General features: G+C 34.6%; 1 protein-coding gene across 1 annotated transcript in view; it reads left to right on the forward strand.

Annotated features, from left to right (window-relative positions):
* Positions 1 to 13,652, forward strand: part of LOC128233974 (uncharacterized) — an 80,484-nt gene extending 66,832 nt beyond the window's left edge. Inside the window, exons 7-10 of the mRNA XM_052947884.1 lie at positions 6,903 to 6,959; positions 10,850 to 10,903; positions 11,121 to 11,174; positions 11,493 to 13,652. Coding sequence (XP_052803844.1) covers positions 6,903 to 6,959; positions 10,850 to 10,903; positions 11,121 to 11,174; positions 11,493 to 11,515 — 188 coding nt within the window. The 3' untranslated portion in view covers positions 11,516 to 13,652. The remainder of the gene's footprint in view (positions 1 to 6,902; positions 6,960 to 10,849; positions 10,904 to 11,120; positions 11,175 to 11,492) is intronic.
* Positions 13,653 to 13,959: the final 307 nt, after the last annotated feature.

The following is a 13,959-nucleotide window of genomic DNA, read 5'->3' on the forward strand; positions in this document are numbered from 1 at the left end:
GGATTTTACCCGGGCTTGCCTGGACCAAAAGTCCCTGTTATTCCCCGGACCGGGTGGGGGGGCAGTGGTTACAATTAACTTGTGCATTAGCTAAAGAACTTCAGTGTCACTGTGCACACCGTTATATATTTCCTATTGGGACGTGTGTAGTAAACATACAAAAATAAATAACTACATTGACGATATGGAAGCCAGAACTAATGTACAGTACCTGAAACCAAAGGGTTACCGCTTAGTCTAAAATAATAGACGTGTTATACGGGATTCTTCCAATCCCTAACGTCTAAACGGGAATGTGCAAAACAACGGGGGGGGGGGGGGGGGGGGGGGGTTAAAAATATTAAAATTGTTTTTAGTGAAGTATTTTATGGTTGAAATAGATCATAAAGGGTTATATTCATATTTTACCATGTAAGTGAAATGTTATTTTGCACTAAACAAGCATTTAATGCATTAAAACAAGTTGTTTACCTTTCCAATAAAACGAAAGTTGACTGACACAGACAACAATTATGCGAAGGGGAACAACTCGATACAATCGTAATAACTCGGCCTCCTCCGACAAAGCTTCGAGATAAACCTCGTTATACAATCGTAACATAATCGTTGGATATTTATTTTTTGTGTACGGAACTAATATAAAATAACATTATCTGGTAATATTTCTTATTTTTATGATATTTTATAAACGCTATATGCTTTAACCCGGAATCCTTATCGGAACAACTACCCACTTTTGATATTAAACAATTTGTACGTGAAGGATTTGCCATATCAAAAATCTAAAAAAAATCCGTCAACGTACAATTATTTGGACTAAGTTACCCCTTTGCCTGAAACTGGAAGCCTCCAATAGTTGTCGCTGCTTGGGTATGATGAACATTGTAATCCGTGACTACTGCCACTTGAGCCTGCAATGGAAGAAAATAAACGCCCCTTGCTAGAGAAAATATATATGAAATACATGGAGGTTTTTTAAATTAATATAAAAGTCGCGAAATCAAATGATGATTCACCATATAAACTGACAATCCTGGAAATGCTGCCAAAATTATATTCAAAAAATGGCGCGCGCAGTACTTATATTTAAGTATGGTCAGCGAAACAAGTTTAAGCAAGCTTAAATCACTGTTTTAATCCCAAGAAATTCTATTTAAATATCTCTTCTTTGCAAGCATCAGTTTTCGAGTCAATTTCCAGAAATATGCGTTGGTCGTAACCTTTGCCATACGTCATGCGCTATTTTTAGCATTTTCCAAATAAGGTATTTGTCTACTTCCGATACCGAAAAACATACGACAGGCCTCTCACGTGGTGTGTGTGGGGGGGGGGGGGGGGTATAGAGGAGTGTGACATAACCACGCACCCTGCCCCTATGCATACGACAGTCACATCTTAAAATATTTAATTCAATAAGGCAATATTCAACATATATGGAATTTAAAAGTCAATCATATTTGGGGACTATATTTCTCCAGTGTATGGTTAAAAATTGTTATTAGGTTCAAGAGTATAAAAAGCAGGGTATCTACTTCCACGGCAAAAATTATGATAAATACCCATGAACAAATATTGAAATGTTATAATAATAATATAACGTTTTTTGGAGGAGGTGCAGCCTGTACAGGTTAGGAGTCTGATTAGTATTTATACATACAAGCTTTAGTTTTTTCTATTAAGTATATTGCCGAAACTGTGTAAAATCATATATTTTAGCTGGTACAATATTTCATATTTTGCATATAATTTTAAATGCCAAATTTCACAATATACCATTTTTATACATTTAACCAGCTCATAAATACTGCAAGTTCGACAACAAACAGCACTGCTGTGTTAAACAGTTTAATGAATGAATACAGTTGCTTTTATAATAACAGTTGATGTTTACCTGTAAATCAGTGAAGTTTAACTCTTTCTTGGTCTGATTGTATGTTCGACATTTTCTGAAAACGGCAATCGGCTTGTCACAAAAATTAACGGACTAACTTCTACATTGCCACTGCAGTGAAGTGGCGGCCAGTGTGTGTATACCACGTGATAAATAACGTCATACTGGTTAGCGACCTGGTTATTATTCGCCCGTACCACTTTTTCGCCCACCCAGTTAGAACCAGTCAAAACGAAATATGTTGCACAAATCAGTCTGGCGTTTCATTGCAGCATCATTTTTAACAGATATCAGCTGTTTTTTTGCGTTCAAATGTTAGTAGTATGTGGAATTCGACCCAAATAAACATTGTTTACACTTCTGACCTTGTAAGTTGCACGCGGGGATGACGTCATCACGCGCGCGCTCATTTGCATGAGGCCCTGTAATGATTTTTTAATTTTTATTATACCTTGCACAATCAGACGACAATATTGATTTGTCATTTTAAAGTATAAAACCGGTGTTAAATTATACAAATACAATAAATTGCTGTATTTTACGTTCAATTTTCGAAAAAGCAAATGGTAAAACCGAATTTTTCGTCTTAAGGGAAGCAACTCAAATTTGAATTCATCATTACATTCTTGTACGCACAGGTGCTCGTCACATTGCCTGGATAAGTAATACATACTTATTTCATATTTTCTCATTTATTTATTTTTTTATATTTTTTTTATTATTTATTTATTTATTTCGGTCAAGATAGTGAATACATGTCATTTAAAAAAAATATTCCACAATTTTCATGAAAGAAAATTAGTATAATATATAAATAAATAAAAGGTAAACATGTGCAAAAAATCATCAATTCCAAACGGACCTAATCAATAGAGCATAGTTCCTAAAATAATTGAGATAATCTAATAATTTTTACTGTTCTGATAAGGTAAGATTCACATCTACAAGAAAAATATAACTTTTATGCTAGTAAGAGTGACCTTTACGGCATATTCAAATAAAATGCACCGACCAGAAGCTGAAATTCGCCATTACGAAAGAACCGGGAGGTTGAAAAACAACGGATTTTCCCCCCTAAAACACGTTAAAAACAGACTGACATGCAAACTTTCCGTATGCATTACAAAAAGGAGCTAAAAAAATATCATTCCTACCGTTAAAAACTCGTTGAGTAAGACGCGTATTTATCCAAATAGAAAGTTTTTTGTTGCAGTATTTCTACTTTCACTTCGAATCACTTTCTTGCAATTTTGACCTTGACCGCGCACTCGGCTATGCCTTAAATACACGAATCCAGGGGCGTAGCTAGGCCGTTTCGAAGTATACGCACATTTGTGGTTGAAATGGGCGGAATGTCCTTATGGGGGGGGGGTCATGGGGGCTCCAACCTCCTGGAGCTCTCGGTGTTGTCATAGTCAGAATGATACTGAATAGCAAAATAAATTTATTGGTACAGGATCATCAGCATTTAATCAACGATAAGAATACATCCAACATTTTCAGCCAATGAAATTGCAGATAGGCAGTCATTAAGTAGTAGACTTAATCATTACGAATTTCAACTTCCGCGCGTGTTTAAAGGTCCGCCAATCATCCGATACACAATCCCTGCGTCAGAATTTGCGTCGACAATGTATCAGCCAATGAGGTTCTAGTCTAAGTCACTTTGATGACATGAAGTGAATTCTTAATAATTTGGGACTCGTTCGCTACGCTCACTCCACCCGTTCTTAATCATTAGGAATTCACTTCATGTCATCTAACTATTACATATTCAATTCAAAAGTGCTATGTCTAAAACGGCTTGATAGGAAATTCAAAAAAAATCCTTCACATCGTAATGTTATGTTACAGAAAGTATACTCCAGAAAAAGTCAAGCACAATTTCTGTCGTATTCATAAGTCTAAACGCAAGCTGCAGTGAGCCATTAACATTTTACCGAATCGTTAACTTACATGAAACATTTTTTTCCCGCAGTATATTCGACAATTTGAGAAATGGGTGTTGTCAATATCTGTAGAGAATATTTGTTTATCTGATATTTAAAATAAAATATTATATATCATGAATATCTACAGTTAAAACAGACACCTCTGTCTTAAATGTGTGCGTCCTCTTATATCAAATGCTATGGGGCACTACACATTTAATTATGCACCAGTCAATTGTAACCACGCCCCCCCCCCCCTCCCCAGGTACGGGGGTATACCGGGGACAGCCGGGGAAATGGGTCGTGCTTTTACCTTTCAGGTGGTCCCGCAGTGCCGGGTGAATGCGGTGGTTTTGTCTTCGCTTTAAATAAAGCGGGGAATGGGTCTACCTAGGGTCCCTGGGGTGTGGGGGAATTTGGCGGGGATTTTAACATCTGTTCGTCCCTGCAGGGCGTGGATTTTAGCCGGGGTTGGCTGGACCGAAAGTCAAAGTCCCCGTTATATCCCGGACCTGGGGGGCCTTGGTTACAATTGACTGGTGCATTATGCTTCACAAATAACCTAAACAAACATGTACCACCTTGGGGAGGAAAACTCATAGAAATGTTCCCATTTTGCAGCTAAGAGTTTAGTGTATCAGCATTGTCAACTGTTTGAAGATTATCTTTGAACATGTCAAGATGAGGAGGTTCAAGGTTGGCGTTTGATATTTTAAAACTTGCCGCTTTGTAAACATCGTTCGGATATATTCAGTATTTATGGAAGATTCATTTATGACTGAACAATAAGGGAAACTACTCACCAGGCTTGTATAACTTGTATAACTGTCCTTGTATAGTGCATTAACGGTAAACGAGGCTCTTACTGAATAATAGGATTTTTTATATATTTTATTGTCTCACATATTCAAAATAGGCGGCCCGCGAACGCTGCACCCTCTTACCCTTCAGTTTTTTTTTGCATGTTTGGCCCCAAATATTTTCTTACTTGTGCGACGAATTGTACGCACGGGCGTATTGTGCGTAACGGCAGCTACGCCACTGGAAGCGTTTTCATTGGACGGCTACCATCGACTTTCCTTGTTTTAATGACGTAACTGGAAAAACATTCAAATGTTATCCAAAGTTTAGAGAGAAATATACGAAAAACTTCGTAAGAACAGCGAATTTATGGGGTGGGCGAATAATTGGTACAGTAGGGTGCTTATTTTAGCGAAATTATAGGGGTACTTTGCACGTGGGAATATTCGGAATCCCTAGCTATTTTTTTTTTAAATACTCAGTTTTGGTCTGAAAAGCCAACCTGTCTGAGCGTAAAGTTTTATCGTAATATTTATCTTGTGTCAAAAGTAATGAAGGAAAAATCTTCATTTCCGGCCGAAAAGGGGTCGCTAACCAGTATATGTTACGTCGGAAGGCAATATTTTGCTTAAAATAAACACTTAAATCAAAGATAACTTTTCTTTTACTACACCATTTTAAATGCAACAGGGCAGTATATGCCGCTTAAAGAGCACCACCTTCGTTTTATTACCGAAGTATGATAAGGTGATTAGTTTCATCAAACATTTCGACAAACCTGTTTCCAAAATAAAGTTTTGACAGTGCTCCATCAGACGGCCGTATTTTGAAAAGGTTTGTCGAAGTGTTTTAAGAAACTAAACTCTCAATCAAACTCTGGTAAAAGACCGAAGGCGGGGCTCCGTAAGCGGCGTAGTCTGCGCTATGTTTCATTTAAAATGGTGAAGAAATAGTGAAGTTATCTTTGTTTAAACCCTTCATTCGAAGCAACATATTATATTGCCTTCCGACGTAGCATTTATGACGCAATTCATCCCGACCCTTGCGCAGGGTCAGAATGAACCTATCTTACACTCTTGGCCATGGAAGATACTTATAATGTTACCTCATTCAATCCTGAACAGGCTATGAAATTGTAATGCAATCTTACGGATACTATAAAGCCATGAAGTTGTACACATAATAAGCTTAATTAATTAATACCTTTCAGATGAAGGGGCTGCATGTGCTGAAGAAGATGACGGGGACAGCGATCTAATAAAAAACAATGATAACCGTGAGTATTATTGGACAGTGTTAAATTTCTGTTAGAGCCATCTTATTAAAAATCCTAAGGAAAATTGTTAATGGAATGTAATGTGCACATTTATATTCTTATGGAAATATCTAGATTTTCAACTGGTTATCTTTATCATTAGAAGCGGTGTAACGTTTTTTTATAGTAAAATATGTCACTCAATTGCTAATGTTATCTCATGTAGTACACCGAAATGAGTAAACTCTATATATCACCATAACAATGCACTATATTGAATCGTTAAAAGACATATTAGGTCCTACTAAAGGACATGCCCGTCATGATATTGACTGTTATGCCTTGCATTGCAAACATTTCAAGATGTGTATAATTTTTTATGATACCTCATTCAATCTTGAACGGGTTTCGAAATTGTAATGCAACCTTATGGATAGAATATAGCCTGGAGGTTGTACACACAACAAGCTGTTACCATTAATACCTTACAGATGAAGGGGCTGGATGTGCTGATAAAGAGGATATCAGGGAAAACGATCTAACAGAAAACAGGGATAACCGTGAGTATTGGACAGTGGTTTATTTCTGTTCGAGCCATCTTATTAAAATTGCCAAGGAAAACTGCTAATGAAATGTAATGTGCACATTTATATTCTTTCGAAAAAAGATCAAGCATTTCAACTGGTTGTCTATATTGAAGCTGCATAGCTTTTGAGGGCCAGTATAAGAATTATTATGGTTATTAGACAACATATGTCGTTGTTCAATGAAACACATCAATAGGGCTTTAAAATTATTGAATGGTAATGTAAAGTGTTCGGTATAATATAAGAAATATAACACACCACTTCGGACCATATATCATTATTAGGACCGGCCAGTCAGCCCCCAAAGGTGAATGGACCTTGGCTACCGCCTCAGTCCACATACACCTTCGGTGGCTCAGTGGTGTGTAATATTTCTTAAACAGTGTATGCAAAGCAGAATTTTGGCGTTATTTTTATGTAATGTTTTGAAATTGCAGACTTAATTGTTGCCCCACACAATTCAACGGAAGACGACGTCACCAACTTCAATGGAGGTAGGGTATTTTATACAAGTAGTTAAGTTCATAAGCATAAATATCTAAATGTATAGCTTTTTCCCCATATGCTTCTAGAAAAACAAAAATGGCCCGATAACTTCTGTCTAGGTGCCTGATGGTGGTGATAGAAACAGAGAAACAGTTTAATGATAGCATTCAACATTTCATTAGGTCCAACTAAAGGCTATAACGACTAAATGTTGCAGCCCGGCACTGCAAACATTAACAGATGTGTATTACAGTATATGATACCCCATTCAATCTTGAACAAGCTTCTTAATTGTAATGCAAGTTGTACACATAAGAAGCTTGAACAATTAATACCTTGCAGATAAAAGGGCTGGATGTGCTGATAAAGATGACAGGGAAAGCGATATAATAAAAAGCAATGATAACCATGAGTATAATTGGACAGTGTTTTATTTCTGTTTGACAGTGTACGAAATTTGAATCCACTAGCCCATTCAGACTTCCAGATAGGAAATTGAACTAGACCGAAAACAATTTCACTAGCTGAAACTTAGACGTCATAAAGTATCACTCGTTTGGAAGAATTTATGGAAGTTTGAATATGATTCTCCTTCAATTCTGACCATCTAATCAAGCACACTCATTGAGTTTCAATAATTCAATAAATGTTACGCAATCTGGATGATGCGTCAATAATTCAATAAGCGTCGGTATCCGTTAACTTACATAATAAGTGAAGTTATTGACGTCATTAAGTTTGAGTGCTGCTAACAGACACAGTTACTGGTTAGAAATAGATACAGTACACTCAACGAGTAAGACCCACTTTCCTCCCTCACTCCGAGGGATAAAGTCGATGATCGCGGACTTCCTCCGAGGGTAAAACTGTTGCCCTCGCTAAATCCCCCCGAGTTCCTCCGAGTGGCTTGTTTACCGTCGAGTTTAATATGAACGATAGCGTTGACTTACACATTGCCCCATAGCCAGGGTTTTTGGTGGAAAAAATTAATTCGGAACAACTTTTCATTTATAATTATAAATGCATCTATCATAACTTTTGGGTGACATTCACAGTTCTATACAGAGTACATTCATTTCACAGAGAAATGTTGCCCAAAATGATGATTTTGTTGAGTATTTTACTTCCTCTTTATTGCCGATTATTACATGACTTGCACGCACTTTCTTTGAATTGACAAAAAAGGCATGAAATCTCTTCCCTTAAATTTATGTAGTAAAATTTCCCAATTTATCTAAGGTCTTCTTCCCAAAATGGTCAGAAAAAGCCCCGCTGTTACAAAAAATAGATAAATGGTCAAAACTGGTTAACTTTTATTTGGGTTGATGTATTTTGACAATACTTGGTAGAAATAGTTTGTGGAGACCTTTTATTGGAATACGTGTGGGGACCCTATGATCAAGGGCAAGGATACTGTTATCATGAATAGAAACATGATTAAAACTGAATTTCTGTACTCTGGTTGACTTTATGGATACCTTTCATGGGATTGTGTTTAAGGGCCTTTAGATCAAGGTCACTGTTAAGTTAAAATAGATATATTTTTTGACCAAACTGGTGTATAGGCAATATTTATTGAGACAATTCATGTGATTGTGTTATGTGCCAAGGTATTTGTTACTGAACAAAACCCCCCAGTTGAAACTGAATATCTTTAGTTTAGGTTAACATATTGTAACTCAATTTGGATTGTATGAAGAATTAATGGAGAACTGTCATTGGAAATCATTTAGAACTTCTAGGGTGAAGGTCACCATAACTTGAAATAGAAAAAATGGTTGATACTGATTTAAGTTTGAGTTGACATATTGTGAAAAAACTTGGTATATAGGAACAATTTATGGACACATTTCATTGGATTACAATTGTGATTCCCAAAGGTCAAGGTCAATTTCAATCTGGTCGTCATGTTTGACATTTTTAGTAAACTGCTATTAATGTATTTGAGTAGTCAGGTTAACACATTTTTAGCTATTGTGATTGCCCTGTGTCAGTCGTATGTCGTCATCGTCCGTCGTCAACAATTTGACTGTTAACACTCTAGAGGTCACAATTTGGGCACTATCTTAATGAAACTTGGTCAGAATGTTACCCTCAATAAAATCTTGGATGAGTTTGATATTGGGGTTAAAAACTAGGTCACCAGGTCAAATTAAAGGAAAAGCTTGTTAACACGACAGAGGTCACATTTATGACTGTATCTTCAGGAAACTTGGTCAGAATGTTAATATTAATACTCTCTAGGTCAAGTTCGAATTTGGGTCATGTGCGGTCAAAAACTAGGTCACCAGGTCAAATTGAAGGAAAATCTTGTTAACACTCTAGAGGTCTCATTTATGACTGTAATCTTCATGAAAGTTGGTCAGAATGTTTATATTAATAATCTTTAAGTCAAGTCAATATGGGTTATGTGCGGCCAAAAACTAGGTCACCAGGTCAAATCATAGGAAAAGCTTGTTAGCATTGTAGAGGTCACATTTATAAAGGTTTCTTCATGAAAGTTGGTCAGAATGTTGACATTAATTTTCTCTAAGTCAAGTTTAAAGCTGGGCCATGTGCGGTATGTTCATGAAACTAAGTCAGAATGTTTATATTGATTAGCTCTAGGCCAAGTTCGAATCTGGATCATATGCAGTCAAAAACTAGGTCAACAGGTCAAATTTAAGGAAAAGCATGTGAACACTCTAGAGGTCACATTTATAAATGTTTCTTTATGAAAGTTGGTCAGAATGTTTATATTAATTATCTCTAAGTCAAGTTTAAATCTGGGTTATGTGCGGTCAAAATCTAGGTCATCATTAGGTCAAATCATAGGAAAAGTACATTTTCGGTGCAGGAGGGGATTAAAATAACTAATAGACAATGCTGTTCTTTCTCATGCGTCACCTACATGTTTACATACATGACATTGACCTTCATTGCCAATATCGGAAAATGACAGAACTGAGAAGTAAAACTGAAAGTAGAAAACTGGGTGAAATGACAAAGTATTTATTTATTTATTATAATGATGGTGTATTACTTTTTGATGAATGCCGAAGGAAACATGTTGATGAAATTTTACAAAAATATTGATAATTATATTCATTCCATTCTCTCTATGAGTGTGAAAGTCATCATTTTTAATAGACAGCAGATTTTGTATTTAATTTAAGAGGAAGATAAGCCCAATAAATTGTCTCTGAAATTTTTAAAAACTTGTTAATCAAACAATTGACTTTTTCAAAGAGTTAAAACAAGGGATTTAACAATGTAAGGTGTTAACAGAGTCAGTGCATTTTGTGATGAAAATACCAATGTTATTCATTATAGTATTTTATAAATTATATCTTTTGTAATTATATATGAAGAATTTCCCAACATTGATAGGGATAATTTGGCACAAAAATCATGTTTTACATGTTTTGATGATAGTAACTCTCATTAAAGAGAGTTGAAACAGTTTTAATAGGTGTCCTTATTATTGGTTATTTTAAATGACCATTTTAATGTTCATTGTTTTTTCCCAATTTTTGGAATTAACGCGCTTATTTTCCCAATTGTTAAGCCACAGGTGGTTTTGAAAATTTAAATAAAAATCACTGGGTTCTTGGTTATTAAACTTTGATTTATTTTTATAATTTTCAGGAAATGAAATTGTTGACCTTCACCCTCACAACAGAGATTGTCCCTCTCCCAATCGTAAGTGAGGTTCTAGTGTTTCTTGAATATAGACGAAATAGGTGTCCTTATTATTGGTTATTTTAAATGACCATTTTAATGTTCATTGTATTTTCCCAATTTTTGGAATTAACGCGCTTATTTTCCCAATTGTAAAGCCACAGGGGGGTTTGAAAATTTAAATAAAACTCACTGGGTTCTTGGTTATTAAACTTTGATTTATTTTTATAATTTTCAGGAAATGAAATTGTTGACCTTCACCCCCACAACAGAGATTGTCCCTCTCCCAATCGTAAGTGAGGTTCTAGTGTTTCTTGAATATAGACGAAATAGGTGTCCTTATTATTGGTTATTTTAAATGACCATTTTAATGTTCATTGTATTTTCCCAATTTTTGGAATTAACGCGCTTATTTTCCCAATTGTAAAGCCACAGGGGGGTTTGAAAATTTAAATAAAACTCACTGGGTTCTTGGTTATTAAACTTTGATTTATTTTTATAATTTTCAGGAAATGAAATTGTTGACCTTCACCCCCACAACAGAGATTGTCCCTCTCCCAATCGTAAGTGAGGTTCTAGTGTTTCTTGAATATAGACGAAAGAAAAATGGCAGTAATGATTCAATTTGGCAAAAATCAATATTTTGTTAAAATATATATGTTGTTTATTTGACATGTAATTTGACCATTTTTGGTCATCTAAATATATCATGATAATTTAATTATATTTTGAATGATAGTTTTAATAAAATTTAAACCAACTAAGTTATAAAAACAAACCTGTGCAAATAAATCCTTTTGTTATTGTTATGTTTGAAATTGTTTTTTTTTGCTAATGATCTCATTTTCCATGTTTAATACAATGTTCTTTGTGATTTACAGTTATTTCTGCCTCCCATTTCTGAAGCAATGAATAAAGAAAACGTCAAGAAAATGATCATGAAGATTTTGGAAGAAAGTGTTATTAAACAGAAAACAGAAGACATCATTGGATTGGATGGGATAGAAAGAATTAAGCAGGCCTCATCATACTTGTATGACAATTTCCCAATGCCTAAACAACAAGAAGAAGAAAGACAGAATATACAGAAAATACCAGACGAAAAGAAAAAAGAAGAATTGTTAAGAAATAGAAGCAGTCACAATTTACGCAATGTGTTGAAATGTATGAGACACGTATCCGTTCATTATCACTCTTTAGATCTTGAAAAGTTGAGAAAAGAGCTTGGCGGGGGCACATCTCCCGACAATGTGGTACGTTTTTTTGAAGACCTGTTTCCTGGAATTTTTCATTATCTTTTAGTGGTATTTAAACTTGCATATCCTTCCAAAGCCCTTTTACATGATGTGCTAGAATACTAGAGAGTTGGCAACGTTTTGTTTCGATTAGGTCGTCTAGATTACCTGTTCCGTTTCAAGTCAGTTGTTGTACACATGGTGACATGTTTGGTCATTCCAATTCTTTTTCTTTATTTTCCTTTAACTTCTAAATGCATCACTTACTAAAACATATAACGGCATATTTATACAACTTCTGATGCATCCCCATCCGAATTAAAATTGTCCAAATTAACTTTTATTGAAAATATTGTAGCCATCATATGCATATAATGCACAAAAAATGCACCACTTCAGACTGAAATTAGCCAAACTTTCCTTGGGGAGCACCTCCATCCCCATAATCATATTTAAAACCAAAAGAAAATGTATGTGTATCGAATTCCGCCCAAAGTGCCCAAAGTAACGCCTCTCTGACATAAAATCGTGGAAATGGCTCATGCATATAAACATCTTATGTTAATGTGACAAGGGAAGATATATTGGTTTAATCCCATTTATTTAAAATTCATCGTTTAAGTTTAAAAAAGTTTGCATTGAATATATTTATTTATTAAAAATTTGCATTTTCTAATGTAAATGTGACAAGAGAAGATATATTGATTTAATCCCATCTAATTTTTATTCAACATTTCAGTTTGCATTGCGAATATTAATTGATGAAACATTCATTTACAATTTGCCTTCGCGTCATTTTCAGAATTGATAACAACAAAATTTTAAATTCAAAACGCAAATAAATAAAATACACTTTGATTAACAGGGTATTAACTTAACGGTAAAAATCTTCTCCGGATACTCCGGTTTCCCCAACAAGACCACATTCGCGCGCATTATCGTGCCAACGAGAGTGACTTAGTTTAAGTTATCATAACTTTCTTCACAATGGTTGTAAAATATATTATGTTTAAACTAATCCGACTCTTGTGGTGCCCTTTTTGCATTTTCATTTATATATATATATAATATATATATATATCCCCCTGGCTCGTCCATAGTATCTGACAGTGAAAACGGAGAAATATGAATTGGAATGGCATTGACCTCGTCACCATGTTGTTTGAAGTTTCATTGTGCCCATGCCTACATTATGTACAGTAACACTAGTTCATGTATGACATATAACTATTTGTAAACTTCGAAAAACATTTATTCAGGTAAATCATCATATGTAATAATTTAGCTTTCCATGAATATTGTATAGTTGTAAATTGATAGTTAATATACCATTACATCATAAATTGGAATCCACATATATTGTGCGACTTTAAAATACTGAAAAAGAATTAAACTATATATTTGTTATTATTTAGATAATGCCAAAAAAAAATACACAAGACAAATCTACATTCGCAAAAATAAAATACTGAAAAGCGTGAGAAAAAAAATAAAAAAAATAAAGATAGAACAAAACCTGAAAAAATGTATGTATGTCGTTTACATGTGAACAAAACCTGAAAAATGTATATATGTCGTTTACATGTGTAAAGGTGAAACTGTTAAAATGTGTGGTGTGATAATTGAAAAAAATATGAAAAAATAGCAAAATGTATAAAAAAGAAAAGAAAAATAGCAAAATGCATGACAAAAACGAAAATCAAATAACAAAATGTATGCAGGAAAGAACATAAAAATAACAAAATATATATAAATAAAAAGAAGATAAAAGAAATGTATGAAAAAGAAAATAAAAATAGAAAAATATTGCTGATTTTGTTTGTTTTTGTCCAAATCATCCGATAATAAACTAGACAGACCAACGATAATTCCGCATTAATGAAGACCATGAATGTAATTCTACACCTATGGACATGACTCTACATTACCGCAAAATACACCCATGGACATGATTCTAGATTACCGCTTAAATACACCCATGGACATGATTCTAGATTACCGCTTAAATACACCTAGTGACATGATTCTAGATTACCGCTTAAATACACCTATGAACATGATTCTAGATTCCCGCTTAAATACACCCATGAACATGATTCTAGATTACCGCTTA

Source organism: Mya arenaria, chromosome 5, assembly GCF_026914265.1.
Source record: "Mya arenaria isolate MELC-2E11 chromosome 5, ASM2691426v1".
NCBI classification, from domain to species: Eukaryota; Metazoa; Mollusca; class Bivalvia; order Myida; family Myidae; genus Mya; species Mya arenaria.